Source organism: Podarcis vaucheri, assembly GCF_965113315.1.
Source record: "Podarcis vaucheri genome assembly, chromosome: 1".
Lineage (NCBI taxonomy): Eukaryota > Metazoa > Chordata > Lepidosauria > Squamata > Lacertidae > Podarcis > Podarcis vaucheri.
This window is the reverse complement of record NC_138759.1, coordinates 1742446-1761818: the sequence shown is the minus strand read 5'-3', so window position 1 is coordinate 1761818 and position 19373 is coordinate 1742446. Positions and strand designations below refer to the sequence as shown.

Genomic DNA, 19373 nt, shown 5'->3' with positions numbered 1-19373 from the left:
AGCTGCCAGCCACCAATGGCCACCAACGCTCTTCTCTCCCAGCTCCTCTCCTCAAAGCCCCTGAACATCTCAGGGTGAGGCTGGGCACAGGGAAGATCCTCCCTTGCCAAGGTGCACAGATGCAGCCACGCTGGGCATTTGAAATTGAAATACTTTATTGTCACTTGTACAACTTGTATACAGTGAGATTACATGAGCACCCCCCACTCAGCTCTCTTAGCCTCAATTTCCCTCGTTTACTGATACACACACACCAAACCCGAAAGTCAGTTGCCCTGCTGTTATCTTTTCATTCAGAAGCCTAGCAGCCCACGGATAGAAGCCGTTCTTTACCATGTTGGTGCGACTAATCCTGCTTCTATATCTTCTGCCCGAGGGCAGGAGATCAAGAAAGTGCCGGCCAGGGTGTGAATCATCCCTGAGAATTTTCCTCACTCTCCTGAGGCAACGTTCTTCCGCTATTCCATCCAGCAGATTCACGGGGCAGCCCCTAATATCTTGTGCTGTATTCACCACCCTCTGTAGGCACTTCTATCAGACGATGTCAAACCAGCGTACCACACCGTGATGCAGTAGGAAAGGACACTTTCTATTGTGGACCATTTCTGCCCATAGCTATGGCCACATCAAGGCTCGGGGTGGGGGTGGGGAGGCAAGAGGCTAAGACAAGGGCATGGAGGGCATGGCTCCCAATGGCCACTTGCCACACTGGCTATGTTTTGCCTCCACGGTCAGAGGCCAGGGCACCTCCAGATGCTGCTTGCTGGGAGTGCTGTCGCTCTCAGGCCCTGCTTGTGAGCTTCTGGCTGGCCACTGCGAGAGCAGGATTCTGGCCTAGCCTGGCACCCTTGGACCCTTCCTAGGGAAATGCTGCAGGACTCTGGCAGAGGAAGGGGTCCTCACAAAAGGATGCTCCACTCCACAGCCATGAAGGCTCACTCTGAATCATTCAGTCAGGGCTTTTTATTTTTTAATGTCCTCACAGCAGGTCCACACCGGCCACATTCTATTTTTTTAAAAAATAATAATATTTATTAGTTTTCCAACAAATTGAACACAACACTACAAAAAAAGAAAAAAAGAAAAAACCAACAACAATACGATACAATACAAAAAAAACCACTGCAAAACACTAACATACAACTAACAAAACAAAACAAAAATCATTTAAAATACAGTCCAATTTCAATATCTTATCTTTCTTTCACTAATTTCCACGACCTCCTCACACCTCCCTTTTTGTATTTCACTTCTATTAATTGTTTCAGCAATTCCTTTCCATCTTCCTCTGTTTTCTATCCTATAATTGTCTTAACACATTCTAACCTTATTTTTCCCTTTAATGCTCTATTAATCTATTTATACTTAATTCCTTATAACATTTCTACTAAAGCCATATAACTTCATTCCAACATTTTTCTAACATTCATTAATTTTACAATATTTCTGAAAATAGTCTTTAAACTTTTCCCAGTCTTCTTCCACCGACTCCTCTCCCTGGTCTCGGATTCTGCTAGAACACCGGCCACATTCTAACTCAACTTTTAAGTTACTGCTCCCCAGGTTTGTTTGTTTTTTAAAAATAAAAACCTCCCACCTCCCTATTCCCCCACAGTTGCTTAAAGCTGGTTCTCCCGCATTATCAAAGACCCTTACCCAAGGGCCACCAAGATGGTGCCTTCCAGATGCTGCGGACCACAACTCCCATCATCCCTGCCCAGTGGCCATATTGGCTGGGGCTAACCCCAACCCTATCAATGGCTAGGAGTCAGGGTGACTAGACAGAGCCTCCACATGAAGAAGCAGGGATGCCACAGCGGCTTGGGGAGGAGCAGCCTTTACTCACTTGCTAGATTTAGAGTTGCCCCCTAGAACAATGTTCCCAGGGCTGCCTCAAAGGAGAAGAGGGAACAAATGGACAACAAAGCAATGTTGCTTTGAGCCCTGGCTGGGAGCTTCCTCTTTCGGAAGAGGGATGCTAGCTTGGGCAGCCCGTGGCTCTGAGCCTCCTCCTTGGGTCTTCCTTACACCTCTCTCCCCACAACGATGCAAGTCCCTCTTCTCTGTCCACACCCCACACCCTGGCTTTAGTACTTTGGCCGACAGCACTTTGTGGGAGGCAGCACACAGAGCACTGCTTTACTGAGGTGGTAGTACCGAAGCAAGTGCAGCAGGGACAGGAGGAAGCGCCTATCCAGCAGAAAGGGTTTCCCTCCCCCCCTCCCTCCCTGAGACTTACCTGCACAAAGATGGGGAAGACCAGCACTTTGGGGGCCAGCGTCACGTAGGTGCCGTAGCTGGAGTGTGGGATGCCAGGTCTCACGAGGGTGCAGTTCTGGGGGCGGCTGCCACTGTGGCTTTTCATGGTCTGCACCGTCTTCATGAGCCGGGACTTCTTGCCCTGGGACCCGCTTCTGCATGGATTGCCTGGAGGAAAGGGGGAGAGAGGGGCAGCTTATTGTTCCCTCTGCTGCAGGACTGCTGTGGTCACAGCCCTGCCACAGAGCTGTACTAGACCACGCTAATTAATTTGTGTAACAACATTATATACCGCCAACCTAGCAGTTCGAAAGCACACCAGTGCAAGTAGATAAATAGGGACCGCTGTGGCGAGAAGATAAACGGCGTTTCCGTGTGCTCTGGCTTCGGTCACGGTGTTCCATTGAGCCAGAAGCAGTTCAGTCATGCTATCCACATGACTTAGAAAGCTGTCTGTGGACAAACGCCGGCTCCCTTGGCCTGAAAGCGAGATGAGTGCCGCAACCCCATAGGTGCCTTTGAGTGTACTTAACCATCTAGGGATCCTTTACCATTTTACCTTTACTGCTTGACTGAAGTAAAAACTTTGTAAGAACACAAGAGCCCTGAAGCTGGATCAGGCCAAAGGGCCTGAACGAAACAGCAGCTAGCTCCCCACAGAAGTTTCCAGCAACTTATTCCCCACGGATTTGTCTTATCCTCTATTAAAGGCATCCAAGTAAACCACAAAACAATTTTTGAAAAAAACTATTAAATTATCAATAAAGAATTAAAAACATTCAAAAGATCATTAAAAGCAATAGTGCACTAAAAAGAGATCAAGACATAGATAAAATTTCTGGATCTTTGGGTAGGCTTGTCTAAGCAAAATGTTTTAAAGAAACACCAGAAAGCATCCAGCAAAGGCCCTGCATGATGTCAATAAGCAGAGAGTTCCAAAGTGTAAGTGCTGCACACTGATTTCTTCCAACTGTGGAGCGAGTATTATGAGGCACCTGTAGCAGTGCCAGTTCTGCAGATCAGAACGGCCAAGTGGGCCATTACCACTCTGGGTTTATTCCCACTTCCTCTTGTCCTGTTGCTCCCCCACCCCACCCAGTCAGGAAACCTGCTCTTTAGCACTCAGTCAGAGCAAACGGCAATTCGGGTTTTCTCCTGTTGCTCTGATTCAGTGCTAAAGAGCGGAATTTCCCTGGGAAAAGTGCAGGCAAAGGGGAAACTGCTTGGTTTTGTGCCTAGAAAGCCCAGGTCAAGTGGAAAACTGCCCAGCCCTGTACTTTCTAGGCACAGGACAAGTGGAAATGTGGATGAGCCTCCTGTCCAATTACCAGCATCTGTCAGGAGCCTGACTCAACCGTCAAGATTCATCAGGAAACACAGTCCCCTTAAGTACATGCCAGCCTCTTCACTTCCCCTGGTCTGCGGAAAGGCATTAAGAAGACAGAGCCCTGTCAGGGGGTGGGAGAGAGCCAAGGAGCAGGGCCTCTGCCATGGTCCTCACTCCCCCATCAGCTTGGTTTTGGAAGAGGAAAAGAGGCCAGGGGGTCCCTTCACAGAACTCTCCATGCCCAGCCCAACCCTCAAACAGTGCGGAAAGTAGTGAGCAGGAGTCCACCAGCACAAGAAAAATCCTCTCCCCATTCTGCCGTTTGTAATCACCTTAAACACAGCAGGAGAAGGATTGCAAGGCGTACAGCCCAACCTGATGCAGGGTCACTCGAAAGTAAACCCCGCGGTGTTCAAGGGAGCTCACTCCGCAGCCTATAATGAACTGAGTGTTTTTTGGGCTGCAGCCACTATCAGGTCTGGCCAGAAGAATAGAAGCCCCTGCAAGGAACACAGGGCAGCTCCCCCTCTGATGGGCAAGCAGGCAGCAGAGGGGAGGGGAGGGCAGATGCCACTGACTCTTTCTGAGAGCAAAGTGCCCAGACTAAACCTTGTGCACACCCCGCGCCACACATCTAACTGACTTGGCCTCCCCGGAAACATCAAGGAATTGCTTCTTATGTGTTTATTTCTCTCCATCCGTCCCCTGTGCCTGCTCAGGGCGTGACGCTTTCCAAGAGTCAGTAGGAAACGGAGCCTCGCGGAAACGGTGAGTCAATCCGGCTCATTGTTGGCCAGTCGCTTTGGCAAAGTTCCTACGTGGCTGCTCCTGCCACATAGGACTTGGAAAACAACACGGCAGCTCAGCTGGTACCGTTTCCACCAGGGCCTCTCTGTTCCCAGGCCAGCCTTATCATGAGCAGAGTGGCCCCCAAAGCCTTTTCTTCGCCTGCTTTCATCACTCCCACTTTTACAAGTGTTGACTGTGATGATTTGGGCTAAGGCTATTGCCATTGCTGGGTGGCCAATGTGGAGCCTCTTCAGTCTTGGGGTGCTCAGGGCCACACCTGGGGGAATGTGCCAGTGTGGTTGGCAAGGCATCTTGCCCTCAGCTGCCTTTCCACACACAGCAGGCCCCTCGTAGCTACTCTGATGCTGCCCTGGGAAAGGCAAACATTCAAGAGCCTGCCTTGGCACCAGCGCAGCAGCCTCCCTGACCTCCCTTGTCCCCCTGAACCCAAACACTCCTGGATGCAGATGGGGAAGCAGATAGGGCTGCTCCAAAGTAAACAAACTGGACCATTCCATGAGCCATTTGGAAAGGGCTTGTTTGCTCTCAGATAAACAATGATCTGTACCAAGTCATGTTCACTGGCAATGGCTTGGAAGCCGCCACTCTTTGCTGCAGAGATGGGGAAAGGCCTCTGAGACTCTAGGAGGGGGCAGTAATGCTCAACTGGCAGGTCTCAAACAGTGGCAGGCAAAAAAAGCACAGCCGTTTTTACAACAGCCCTGCAAGGAAGGTCAGCATTATCACCCTCTCTGTAGTGACGATGTGGGTAAGTGGCCATGGGGGGAGTGAGTCAGTAGGTGACAAGAGATCTGAAGCAAGGACTTCCTGGCTCAGAAACCCTCTATAGAGCCCCCACTCTTTGGCCTGGCCCAGCCCAGGGTCCTTTCCTCGCATGCAATTCCACCGCCCCCCACCCTGCATTCCCAGGAGTGAGTTGCTTTAATGGACTACATGGACGGAGGCTCTGGATCGCTGCTCTGCCACGAAGCTCCCTGGGCGACCTCCCTGGAGCCAGGCCCTCTGATCTCAGGGCTGCCACAATAACAACATTGGGGCACCTCCCTGCCCCTGCAACCTCTTTTGCTGAAGGCTGGGATGCACATGACTCCCAACAAGTAATGAGATGCTGTTTGCGAGAAGGCAAACCTCTGGGGACTCCGGGAGCTCAACCAGCTAACAGGCCACCTGCTGCGGCTCCCAGCTTCTCTAGAACTCCTCTCCATTGCTCTGTGCTCTAAACACAATAAAACAAGCACAAAAAGTAGCAAAAAGAGGCTCCCTAAGATTTCCCTTCACTGCTCCTGGCCTCACTTAATATTCTGCCACCTCAAGAAAAGCTGGACCTCCAACCCAGAAATGAGCAAAACCCGAGACACAGGCAAGAATGGAGCTAGACCCCCTTCTCACTCACTAACTCACCTCCAGGGGCCTTGCCTTCCGGGTAGATGGGCCTCAGCACCTGGAAGACACAAGACAGGAGAGCCGGGGTTACCTTCTCCTCCCTGCTCTCAGAAGACACTGTTGGGCTTGGGAAGACCCTGCAATTCTAATGCTGGCTGCAGTATGTAGCATCTTGAGATCTCAGCCTTTCTCTTTTTGAAATATAGGTCAGCACTGTTTGGGACAAGATGTCCCTACCCTGGAAGAACTATTCTAGGTAGTCCATGCACAGCCAACATACTCAGGTGGGCAACCCAAACCCAACCAAGGCTATCGGAGGGGGGCAGCAGCAGAGGACTATGATGGGATGGAGGGCCAAGGGCCCAGCAGCATCCTCTGGAAAGACAGCACCTGAACTACTGCATTTCAGCCTGCAGGGCGGACTCAACACATGAACTTCTCTTTGCTATAGAAGGAATTCCTTTTACACAGAGAGCAAATGTGCCAGGGAAAGAGCTACGCTGCAGTCTGACCTCCAGGCTGACATCCCATTCTCTGCATGCAGGCAGTCTTCTTCTGGAGCATCCAGCCACCCACAGCCTGTTGTCCCCTGCAGGACCAGTTTTAATCATCTCATGAGCGGCTTCTGTGGATGAAGGCCTTGTATTTTCACTTCTGGCAGTGAAAGGGGTTCCCTTTCCAGGCAACCTGCTTAATGAGGTTTCATCCTGATTTGTTTGTGGGGAGACAATGTTGGCCATTCAGATGTTTTGGGACTACAGTTCCTGTCATCCCTGACCCCTAGTCCTGTTAGCTAGGGATGATGGGAATTGTAGTCCCAAAATGTCTGGAGGGCCAAGTTTGGCCATGCCTGTATTAGGCAAATGCTATATCCCACCCTCCCAAGAACGCATTCCTACCATTTCCCTTATCGCAAGGGGAGGAAGGCTGTTTGTTTCGCCAGAACTCCAAATTTGTCAGGATGTGACTTCATCCCACATGAAAGCAATGACAATCTGGGAGACTCTGACCGGCCAATTGCACTTCTTCTGGGAGGAGAGTGTGCAAGTAGAGCATTTCAGACCAGAGAAGAGGTGAGATGAGCCACCTGACCAGTAGCCAACCTCTGCTTCCATACCTGGCCTCCTGGATTGAGCGGTGCCAGGATGATGTAGTTCTTGTCACCCCCACTCGTTGACGGTGTTCGGGAAGGGGAGGGCATGGTGTGCTGCTGGGAGACCTTCCCAAGCTCTGTGTAGCGCTCCCAGCCGTTGAGCGCCAGGCCCTCGTTCCCACCATAGACGATGTGGCAGCTCTGGCGATGATCGAGGTGTTGGGAGCGCAATGCACTGTTCTTCTCTCGCTTGTTGGGCGGTGACTGCAAGTCGTACGTCGATTTGCAGGATGAGCGGCGGATGACACCTTCTGGGCCAGGTCTGACCCGAGGGACTATGCGCCAGACCAGCACGATGATCTCGCGGGAGCAGTTCCTGCAAGAAATAGGATTGGCATTGACACAGATTCATTCTTGGTGTCCCCCCACCCTTTCTGCCCTGTCTCTCCCACCCTTGCTTGGAAATCAGGCCAGAGCCTTCTCCAAAACAAAGAAGGCTTTGCTTGCTGATAGATGAAGGGTTCTGAGGAGGCTCCCCAGGGAGGGAGTTTCCGGAGCCTCCTGGCAACCCTCCCAAAAAGCACCTCAGATACTGGCAAGGTGTAGAGAAGGGTGCAGCGTGCAGAGGCTCTTCCAAAGGTTTCAGTAATGGAAAATGTGGGAGGAAAGGTCAAGATGGAAAGGGCCACAGACAGACCCATTCTCAAGATGTTGCGAGGGAGGTCTTCTCTGTGCTGGCACCATGACGACCATAAAGTGTTTGCAACATCTGCACATCTCCTACACGTCAGGCCTTTGCCAATGTCTGGAAGTTTCCCAGAAGCAGCCCTTCCATACTCAGACACAGGCACAGAGACCCCTTACTCTCCACCCATGTACACAACCCCGAGGGGTCCAGAGATCCTGGTTCCGCCCCTGCAATTCCCTCTCCACACATGTGTCATAGTCACCGGATCTCATGGGCCAACTCCACGCACTTCCAGCGCTCGACAGGTTGCTCGTTGAGTTGGAGGATGGTGTCCAGTTGCTGCAAGCCAGCCTTCTCTGCTGGGCCACCTGCAAAGGGTGGGGTGGGAGAAACAGGGCATGTCTGCACCACAGGCAAACTGGTTTCATAGCCTTTCCCACCAAAGCAAACTTGGGTGGATGAGTACCTAGCAGTTTGGAAGCCAAGCAGAACTACTCAAACATAGGAATTAGGAGAACCCCTAGCTTTCCTAGACAGGAAGGGAAACAGGGAAAGCGGTGCACGTTTCTGTGTTAGTCCAAAAGCAGACCCTGCCAGCTTCCAGAGCCTAAATAATGCTGAAGTCAGAAGTCTGTGGGCTGGAGCCATGAGTGGCGGGAGGAAGTGGACCTGTGCTGTGTAGCGCACGGCCAGCATGCCACTCCCTAGACCAGGAGGAGAGTGCCAAGAGGCAGGAGAAGCTGGAGCCCAGAGCCCAGGCCCTTTGCAAAGCGAACGAATCCACCATCCAGGCACCTTTGCCCTCCTTACCCGAGTCCACTGCCTGCACACGGACAGGCGAGTCACAGCAGATGGTGAACCCAAACCCATTCTTGCCACGGGGGATTGTAATCTGGAAAGAAACAACGAAGTTATGCCTTTTAACAAACAGCAACAGCTGCCCCTCATGCATTCTGCATTCACTGGTCGTGTCTGTGCAGCAGGTGGGGAAAGGCAAAAGGGATGCATGCACACTCACACTCTGCACATGCTCACTGAACCCCAGGAGAGGGAAGTGGGATCTCTTCCACTATCCCCAAGCGCACACCCTGCAACTGTGCCCACAGCCGTTCTGTTCGGCCTTCACAACAAGAAAAGCCCCTCTGGGAGGCCAAGTGAGTCCCCTGGTGTGGGCTCAGCAGGCAGCCACGGGTGGGGAGCACTTTGCTCTCTCCTTGAGCAATGAGCACCAGGAACTTTCCACTGGCCACACATGGACAGGAAGCTGAAAGGTTGCGCTGATCTTATCAATCCCTACCTTAGCCGCCTCCACCACCACAAAGAGGAGGAGGTTATTTTAGCCTCACCCACATCCGTTGCCACGGGGAGGATAGAAGCACCACAGCAGCTCTCCTCAAAATAGCATTGTGCCTTCGGGCTGAAGGGGCTTTCCAAAAGCCAGGGCTTGCCAGGCCACTAGGCAGCGTGGGCTTCAAAGGGATTTGGTCCCCAGCAGAAAGAGCTTTCAGCCGCCTCAGAGACTACAGGTGCCTGTGGGCCACTGAGTCAAACCAAAGGGGTCCTTAGCCAGGGTCCTGTCACCACTCACACTGTACCACAACAGGAGCATGGATGCTCCCCACCCAGCTGCACCCCTCCCTCCAGGAGATGTGCCAAGGTCTGACATGGAGCCCTGTGCATCCTGGTCATGCCCCTGGTGCTATTTCCTCATGATTTTAGTTTTATTCCCTTCATGACAGTGAATGCTGCAGAAGACAGAATCTGGATTCAAGATGCCTTTAACAGATTGGAAAACTGAGCCCAAACTGACAAAATTAATTTCAATAGGGGCAAATGTAAGGTTCTCCACATAGGCAGGAAGAACCAGGTGAACAAATATAAGACTGGGGACACCTGGCTTACCAGTAGCACATGCGAAAAGGATCTAGGGGTCTTAGTATAGAATCATAGAATGGTAGAGTTGGAAGAGACCCAAGGATTATGTAGCCCAACCCCCCCTGCAATGCAGGAATCTCAGCTAAAACATCCCTGGCAGACGGCCATCCAACCTCTGCTTAAAAAACCTCCAAGGAAGGAGAGTCCACAACCTCCACTGTCAGACAGCTCTTACTGTCAAAAATTTATTCCTGGTGATTTGTCGGAATCTCCTTTCTTGTAACTTGAAGCCACTGGTTCAAGTCTACTCTGGTTCGAAAGGCTACTCTCCAAAGCAGAAAAACCTATTTTGCTCTCTCTTCCCTGTGGCAGCCCTTGAGATATTTGAAAGTCTCTATATCATCTCCTCTCAATCTCTTTTCCAGACTAAGCATCCCCAGCTCCTTCGACCGTTCCTCATAAGGCTTGGTTTCCAGACCCTTGATCATCTTGCTTGCCCTCCTTTGAATAAGTTCTAGCTTGTCAACATCCTTCTTGAATGGTGGCCCCCGGAATTGGATGCAGGTGTGGTCTGACCGAGGCAGAACAGAGTGGAACTATGACTTTCCTTGATCTAGATGCTATACTTCTGTTGATGCAGCCTAGAATAGCATTAGCTGGCTGCTGTTTTTTCCTGTGGCATCATACTGTGGACTCATGTTAAGCTCATGTTAAGCACCCAATAAGCTCAATGGCCCATGAGAGCAGGCAGAGGCATCTTGACTGGGCTGCCGATGGGAAGAGAGGAAACCTGTCTGACCGCAGACACTGTTCAGACTTGGACTTGCATCCCATGTGGAGCCTGAGTGGTTCCAGAGATGACTGTCTCTTGCGTATCCTGTTTGACCAGCAAAGGGGAAAGATCTGCCCTTCCGGTTCCCGAGGAAGACCCCCACTAAGAGCTCCTCCACCAGGGCTTGCTCAAAGGAGGAGGGAGTCTGTTCAAAGGGGCTGCGGGACACACTCTTCCTGCTTGGGAGCCAAAGGGCAACTCCCTGGTGATTCCGCAGAGGTCCAAGGGCAGTGCATGGGCCGTGCCACAGGGTGGTTTGAAAGACGGGGGGAAGGAGCCATAGTCAGAAAAAGGCAGACAGAACGACCATAGGAGGTTGGAGCCCAAGTTCCCTGGTTGAAGCATTTGTGGGCTGCTTAGCTGAGACAACTGAAAGGATTTAAGGATTACTTAAAGCACGCCGGTAGTAGATGGGGAGAACGCTTCCCTCTTTCTCTCAGGGCCACCCAGTGGAAACGGACCAGCAGGAGAAATGACTACTTCTTCACACGTGTAATTAGCTTGTGAAATTCACTGCTCCAATCTGTGATTGTGGCTACAAGCTTAACATAGCTTTAAAGGGGAAACTAGCGCAATTCATGGTTCTATCACAGGTACAGAGAGCTTCCATGTTCAGAGGCAGTCTATCTCTGAATACTAGCTGATGGAGAACAAGCTGTGTGGGTGAAGGCTGCTGGCTTCATGCACTGTTTGTGGCCTTCCTGGAGGGGCAGTGGCAGCCACTTGGCCAGTCACTGTGGAGAGAAAGCAGAACACTTGGCTAGGAGGACCTAGCGGATCCTCCTCTGCCCAATCCAGTCAAGCTCTGAGGACCCACTTCAGCAAGAACAAAAGCATGCCAGCCTTCAAGCCCCACTTCATCAGGAAGAATGAAGAGTTAAGTTTCACATTGTACGTTTTATCCACTAGTTATCAACACAAACTACCTCACGACAGCAACCTGAAGAGAAGCCAAGCCAAGTTTTCCCCTGGGCACAACAGAGGAATCACAGAGGTCTTCCTCCACCCTATAATAATAATAATATTTTTATTACTTACACCCCGCCCATCTGGCTGGGTTTCCCTCTTGAACTGACCTGGAAAGGAGTTCTGTGTAACTGGAAAGGCTGCACCCCGCTAAGCTGACAAAGGCCACAATCCTACACACACTTCCATGAAGTCAACGGAGCTTACTTTTGAGTAGCCTGCAAAGGGTTGCATGTTGATACACTGCCTCCCTCCTCCTCCTCCTTTGCTTTATTCAGGGTGTTTTAGGATAGGAGATTTGTTTGCATCAGGGCAAACACACAGGGCAGCTTTTGCCCTATTTAGCTGCTGCTTCATCTTTTGGAGATCCATGGACCTGATGGAACCTCCTTGATGCCCAACTGGACGCCAAGGTGCCAGAAAGAGGTGGGGGACCTAGATGAAGCGTGGGTAGATCGCCCTCCCTCCAGGTCACAATCTCATCACTCCAAAGCCACAGGGTTAAAAGGTTCAGAGTGAAAGACCCCTCTGCAGGAGGCACCCCACACAGCCACACACCGCAAGAGGCATCCTCAGAGCACAGCGTGGCAGAAGCAGGGCTGCCCCTTAGGAACTCCCAAGAAAGGCTGCTTGGACACATGGGGGGAGATCAGGCGGTCCAATTCGTGGCTGGCTGGTAATAACGGCAGCTAGCAATGGGGCACCTGTAGTCAAAGGCAGCATCCCTTTGACTAGCAGCCACTGGTGGAGAGAAACAGAATAAAGCTGGATTCCTACCACCCTCCACCACCTGCTTGCCCTCCTTCTGTGAGATTCCCAGGAGCCTCTTGCTAGACATGGGATGACGGCAGCATGTAAGGCTGGGAGGGGGTTCCTTCTGAACCCTCAAAAGACAATTCTCTCTCCCTCTCTCACACAAACAACAAGACCAAATCAATATGCAACAAGAGACGGCGCTGTGCGGTTGAGCTCACTTCCCTGGATCGAATCTTACTTCAGCTACGAAGCCACCAGAGCTGCCACCCAGTGCATGGTGACTAGGGCACCAATTCAATGGAAACCTAGGACTGGGCTGTCAGAGGCCTTTAGGCAAGCCAGCCTCTCTCAACAAGGGAGCGGTGAGACTAGAAGAGCCTGGCTGCAGCTGGATTAGGTCAACTGGGCCCTGTCTAGCCCAGCCTCCTGTCCTCCCAGGGGCCAAGCACAGGATCTGAGTGCCATGGCAGGGCTCGACCCCCTTGGGATCCCCAACAAGCAACACTCAGGGGCATTCCCTGCCCTGACAGGGAAAGGAGAACACCCATCCCAGGATCCAAGCCTCCAGATGATGCAGGAACAATCAAGGAGGTCACCCTCGACTCCTCTTAGAAAGCCCAGTCAGCCACCCAGAGGAGTGGGGCAGGTCCACAGAATTGTTCAGCCCTGGCAGGGAGAAGTGTGGGCCTTTCCCAGCACCAAAGCCAGTTCCGTGGGGTGCAGCTCCCGTCTCCTCTCAACACACCCACTGGAGAAGGCCATGCTCCTTGAACCTCGCGCACACCTGCTCCTGGGTTCGCATGCAACCGACCTGCCGGTAGCGCTGCTCCGAGCACACTCTGCACAGTCCGCTGAATCGGCTCATGTCCGCGGCCTGGAGCCTTGCGGCCGGACCAGGCAAAGCTAAACCATTCCCCGGTCTCCCTGGCGAGCGCAGAACAGAGGCCCCCTGCCTGCCTGCCTTCTGGCAGCTGAGAATAAGCCTCTGTGATCCTGGCATGGCCGCCCATGAGAACCCAGGAGCTGCTCAGCAGAAGAATGGCAGGAAGCCACCCCTCACCTCCCGGGCAGCTCTCACTGCCATGTGCTGCTTTATGATAAGCGGAGAGGCTTCCTGAGAACTCGAGGGGAAGAGGGAGAGGGGGAGAGAGAGTTTGGAGTCAAGCTCCTGTCAGCTCTTTCACCCAGGCGGCCTTTGTTCACCGAGGCAAATCTCCCCGGCACACGGACACGGCCCGGGTTCTCACAAACAGTCAGAGGATGTTGGAGGGGGCCTTCCACTAGCGCTGTGCAAAAGGGCGGGGGCTTACATTCACATTCATATGGGGAGAGTGGAGGAGAAAGAGTAAGGACTGCAAGTAACCAAGGAAGGAAAGAAGATGCCCAGAAAAATCTCTCTCTATAACGCTCTCACACACAAGTAAACTCTTTACTGATGGGGATCCGCAAATCAGACCGGTTCATGGCTAGCTGCGTAAGAGGGAAAAAGCAACCCAACAGCTGAGCCTTCCTAAGCATGCGAGGGAGGGCCAGCCGGCTGACTCCTGCCTGCCTGTGCCCATTAGAAAGGAAAAGAACAGATAGTGGCGACTGTAGTCAAATGGCTGGCATCCGCCTGTCTCAGGAGACAATGCAGGAGTGTGCCTTTGGGGTGTGGTCAAGCAGGGGGAAAGTTACAGCGCCTGCTGTGGCTGTAGAGACTGATACAGGAATGCTGCCAGGGACGTCAAAGTAAGAAGAGTTTCAAGCTTCCTCTCCTTCCCAGCAGGCAGCAGCATGCGAGGGACATGAGGAAAACACTTGCAGAACTGCAGGAGGGAGGGTGCAATTTGCAGCAGGATGTTCACTGCAACAGTCCTCCTGCCCGTGGGCAGGTGAGGGAGGACGGTGAGGCACCCCAATCTCCTCAACTTCATTGCAAAAAGCGCTTTCTGACTGGCTGCCCCCTTCATGGGTGTTTAACAGGAGCAGCTGAATATGATCAAGGCATCCACTCGCTCCCTGCCCTGGGAAAGGCGGTGGTTGAACCCGGCCTCCCACACCTGCATGCTCCTACCTTGAGCTGCTCCATGTTCTCGTCCTGCTGCTGCTTCCCCAGTAACGCCACTGCCGCAGCTGGCCTGGCCAACATCAGCTCTGCAAAACAACAGGGAGGAATCTGTCCATCACCTCTGCAGAAAAAAGAGGGAAGGCCTGACCTCCCTGTACTGAAATGTCCTGCTTTACATGCCTAATGTCCACTGAAGCCGTCGGAACGGCTTTTCATTATCTGCGCAACTTGGGGCAGACTTGATCCTGGGGGGCAATGGAATTAGACACATTACACACAGGCTTTGCTGTGGAGAGCTATGTAATATAGGAGTCTCCTCCTCTCTGCCCTCTTCCACCCCTATCACAAGGGTGAGAGTTTCTGCTATTTGTTACTAGCGTCCAATGGTTCTGCAAAATGTACCTACATGGCTTCCAAAAACAGGAATATCTAACCCTGCAATAATAAACCTAAGTGGGAAATAAAAACAATGCAAAAATACAAAACACTGCAAAGCAGCAGCACTAGAACAGCTGTATTAGTACAGTGGTACCTCGGGTTAAGAACTTAATTCGTTCTGGAGGTCCGTTCTTAACCTGAAACTGTTCTCAACCTGAGGTACGACTTTAGTTAATGGGGCCTTCTGCTGCCGCCGTGCGATTTCTGTTCTCATCCTGAAGCAAAGTTCTTAACCCAAGGTACTATTTCTGGGTTAGCGGAGTCTGTAACCTGAAGCGTCTGTAACATGAAGCGTCTGTAACCCGAGGTACCACTGTAAAGTAGAACAATTCTTTAAAGCAGCTGGTTTTTCTTTGGTTATCTTAGAGATTTGCTTATTGCCACTCATCAGTTGACCCCAGAGTGGTTTACAACAGGAGCTTGCTGGCTTAAAAACAACAACAGCCACCTCTCTTCAATTCCTGTCCTAAAACAGGAAGAGACAGAGTCTGGCAGATCCCCCAAGGGGAGGCATTCCACAGTTTTGGACCAGCACTGAAAAGGCCTCGTTTCCTGTATTTGCCCACCTAATCTCCCGCAAAGATGGGATGAAGAGCAGGACCACAGAATAGGATCTTAGAGCATCGGCAAGATGTTTATAAGAATATTTAGGAACCTCCAACTCAAGACAGTATACAGGAAAATCATTAAAGCACCCTAAAACTTTAAAATCTTAAAATTATAGAACCATAAAATACTGAACAAATGACCAGCTATTAATCAAATTAATTTACTGAAATGCTTGGTGGAATACAGGAGAAAGGAGAGTAGGGAAGAGCAGGCAAATCAATGGGCAAATGGATATTCTGATACAACTCAACAGCGCCACCTAGAGCACCGGCGAGTCTCACCCCTGCTGGGGACCTGAATGGACAGCAGCCCACTATATGGTCTCTGAAGAAGCATCTCCAGCGGTTGAGACCTCCGAAGCAATGCCTCAACTGGCCTGAACCAGCCATGCCTCTTGAAATGTCAGAGAGGTGGGATTTTGGGGTTGGCCAAAACACAACATTGCAACGGGGTGGTGCTGTAGCTGAGTGGGCAGAGCACTTGCCTTGCATGGGGTTTGATCCCCAATGGCACTTCCTGGAAGGATTGGGAGAGAGACCCTGCCTGAAGCCCTGGAGAGCCATTGCTGCCAGTCAGTGTGGGCAATATTGAGCGACATGGACCCAAAGGGTCTGACTCAGCTTAACCCAACATCCCATGTTTCTCTGTATAGCAACCAGTGATGTCAGAGGTGAGGCCTGTTTTGCCACAGAGCCAACAGGCAGCCTGTCTTAGAAGAGAGACCCGCCAGTCTCAAATGCCCATAAATACGTAAGTTTTTACCTTCAACCTTTGCCTTCCTCCCAACATTCTAAAGATGCTCTGCAGGGAACTCTGAACATGCAGGGAACTCTGAAAGTGTTCCCAAGCCCGTGACTGCTTAAGCTGGTGAAATGCAACCAGCCAAGTTGGACTGACTCATAATTGTTTACAGTGGTGCCTAGGTTTACAAACTTAATCCATTTCGGAAGTCTGTTCTTAAACCGAGGTGTGCTTTCCCACTGTTCGGATTCTGTCCTTAGACCAAGGTAAAGTTCGCAAACTAGGACACTATTTCGCAGTTCGTAAAGCAAATCGTTTGTAAACAGGACTGTTCTTAAATCGAGGCACCACTGTACTTACAAGCCTGTGTTGCGTGTGGAAAATGTGCAAAATGGCTGCCCAGGGACTAGCCATTTTCTGAGTGATTCTTTGTTCCTCCAACTAGGCCGGGTGGGGTGTGTGCCTTCTGGTCGCCCAAGCAGGCTGGGGGGGGGGGGAGTGGTGCAATTGGCTCCCCCTGCAGCAGCCATGGAGGCCAGTCCAGAGCAGTCAGGGCAGGCTTGCCTGGGGGTCTTTCCCCTGCACAGTGTCCACAAGCTCTGCAACAGGACCCCAGGGGGGAACCCTACCACCTTTCCCCCCCTTGAGGGAGACCCACAAGCATCCCCCAGAGGGACCCACCTCTGCTCTGTTTCAGCCGCCGTGTAGCTGCCTTCAGGTGCTTTGTCCTGCCCAGGTCTTCCCCCAGTAGGTAGTACCATCCACAGATCTCCTGCAGTTAGAAAGAGAGTCAGTAGAAGGAAGCTGCAGGAGATCCCAAACTTTTCGGGATTTAGAAATCCCTTCCCAGCTGTGTTGTTATTTGCTAGCAAAATGCACATCATTGTGTGTGTGCATGTGAGCTTGTGAGCACAGACCCCACCCCATCATTAAAGAAAACCAAGGTAGCACCCGCCCCATTTGCAGAGCCCAACAAAATCCACCTGGGAAACCCTATCTGTGTTCTGTTCCGCAGCCCAGCTGACGGGATGGGGGAATGATGGGAGGGAATAAGAACCTGCTCTTGTGCTCCTGTTCTGCTTGCAGGTTTCCTGCAATAGGCACCTGGTGGCCCCAGTGAGAACAAGACGCTGGACTGGATGGCCCACTGGCCTCACCCAGCAGCTTCTTCTTATGTTCAAACTGGACGTCTCCAAGCCTTCAATCTCCATCTTTGAAAAGGGGATGTCGCTGAACCCCAGTTTCTGATCTGCCTTGAGGATGAACATCCCAATTGGCTTCTGTCAGGGAACTGCCATCAGTGCCGGAGGGAGAGAGCAAAAGCCAGAGGGGTTCCAGAGAGCGTCCCGGGATCGGGAGAAGCAGCCCATCTTCTGGGGAAGAGAATCAGCGTAGCACCGACTTCCGGTCGGCGCCAGCGTTAATGGCGGTCCTCTTTCCAAGCTCCGGAGGAGGACTGCTCTGCGAGTTCGGGTCTGACCCGCTACGGCAAGCGGGGGACCCCTAAAATCACAGGCGCTGAAGCCTGTGAACAAGGAGACTTGGTGGGCACCAGTGGAGAAGGGGGGCAGATGGGGGAATCGGCGAGGCGGTCCCATGACTCCTTGCCTGGGACCAGCGGGGAGAGTAGGGGTCCTCCGTTGCCCACGCCCTCCTTGCGCAGAAGGCTTTCGCGGAGAGAGAGTAGGAGGAGACTAGGCGTCAAAGAGCTTCTTTGCTGGAAGAAGTTTAAGAAACGCCCACTGACGGATTCTGCCAGCGATTGAGTCAGCCACGGGTGAGTGGCTGTCCGGACAGAAAAGGTTCACTTAGGCAACCCACCCAGGTGTTTGCACCCAGCCGGGGAGATGGGCACCTACTTACTCACGAGCAACCCCTAGAACCATTACAGCTTCAAATAGTTTTCTAATTAAAGTCACTATAGATGTTTGGAAACTGCTGAATGTGGTTTATACATTTTTATTTTAAAGTTGGCAGCAGAGGGCAGCACCCAATCCTCTGCCCACAGCTCTGACATGGCTGCTGGTGGACAACACATTCTCAGCACTCTCTGCTCCCCAATTTACGTATTTTTCGCTCTATAAGACGCACCAGACCACAAGACGCACCTAGTTTTTGGAGGAGGAAAACAAGAAAAAAAATATTCTGAATCTCAGAAGCCAGAACAGCAAGAGGGATCACTGCGCAGTGAAAGCAGCAATCCCTCTTGCTGTTCTGGCTTCTGTGATAGCTGCGCAGCCTGCATTCGCTCCATAAGACGCACACACATTTCCCCTTACTTTTTAGGAGGGAAAAAGTGAGTCTTATAGAGCAAAAAATATGGTATTTTATTTTACTTTTTTTTAAAAAAACCACCTAGTTAAGGTTGCTGTTGGTTAATGGGGTGTTGTTGTTTTTTGGAGGGGAGCCAATTTCAGGGGGCGTGGGGGTGAGAGACGAGGGCCTGGTCAAAAGCCCCGCTGTGCTGGCGGGAGACCTTGTGCAGGGCTTCCTCTGAGGGGTCTCATGAGTAGAATCCCACCCAGGGTTCCATTTAGGCATCACGACTGCATGGAAATTCCACGTTCAGAAATAGCAAACGAGTTTTTGAAATGGGGGGGATTTCAGTGACAGCACACACCAAGTCCCACCACTATAGAGAGGAAACTGCATGCCCTGCAACAGGCCCAGACCCAGGATTCTCTAGCCTGCTTTATACATCTCCCCCCCCCCCAATTTCCTGTCCAGCTTGGGAAGACGTCAGCAGCCCTCCCCACCCCCGTGAGGCAAAGACTGGTGTGCTGCTGCTGCTGCTGCTGCTGTCACGCCTCATCTCATTAAAGCATGACAGGGACTTCCTTCTCCTTGGGACAATTAGCTGTGTCCCCACCGCACAACCCAGGAGGGTGGGAGGCTCCCCCGTACCTTGTCTGGGCTCAGCAGGGTCTTCACACCGAAACTCATGCAGCCGAGGAGTTCGCTCTGCCTGTGGGGAGAAGGAATCCTGAAACAGGGTCATGGAGATCAGGGCTGCTGCTGCTCCCCCAGCTCCTGCTGGGGGCTCTGGCCATTTTGTCTCCAGCATGGGAGCCTCCCCTGCAAGGAGATCTGGGCATTGAAGCAGAGCAAGGAGACACTTTGGTCTGCACCTTCCAAGCTCCTCACACATGTGGCTGGCCCCAAGTGACGTCCTTTGGAAATCACCAGGCTCCATCGGCCATGCAGGTTGGCAAAGTTCCACAGCACACAGGAAGCTGCCCATGTGCCACGTGGCCTCACTCAGTGAGCGAGGTGTGGACCCTGAAGAGGAAGAGAAGGAGGTATCCCCCCATGTGTCTGGGTGGAGAAGGCAGCTGCAGAGGACTTGCCTAGCTGAGGCAACTTTGGTTGGTTGGTTGTAAGTCGCTTTGGGTTGCCGTAGGCAAGATAACTCAACTAACAAATTTAATAAGGAATAGGAATTGACAGCTGCCCTAAAGAGCTAGACACTGAGGGTATGGGAAATGGAGCCTCCCCCTGGATAGCTCAGTTGGTTAGAACTCAGTGCTGATAACACCAAGGTCGCAG

General features: G+C 51.9%; 1 protein-coding gene across 6 annotated transcripts in view; it reads right to left on the bottom strand.

Annotated features, from left to right (window-relative positions):
* RGS3 (regulator of G protein signaling 3) overlaps window positions 1–19373 on the bottom strand; it is a 77085-nt gene that overhangs the window by 35005 nt on the left and 22707 nt on the right. For 4 of the 6 annotated variants that reach the window (XM_082229771.1, XM_082229773.1, XM_082229774.1 and 1 more), the window contains 8 exons: window positions 18732–18810; window positions 16509–16599; window positions 14046–14125; window positions 8371–8452; window positions 7823–7928; window positions 6897–7248; window positions 5798–5837; window positions 2240–2427 (listed from right to left, as the gene is read on the bottom strand). In XM_082229771.1, the coding sequence (XP_082085897.1) occupies window positions 2240–2427; window positions 5798–5837; window positions 6897–7248; window positions 7823–7928; window positions 8371–8452; window positions 14046–14125; window positions 16509–16599; window positions 18732–18810 (1018 nt within the window). Of the gene's footprint in view, window positions 1–2239; window positions 2428–5797; window positions 5838–6896; window positions 7249–7822; window positions 7929–8370; window positions 8453–12800; window positions 12961–14045; window positions 14126–16508; window positions 16600–18731; window positions 18811–19373 lie in introns of those variants that run through there. The other 2 variants (XM_082229775.1, XM_082229776.1) reach the window with 2 other exon arrangements.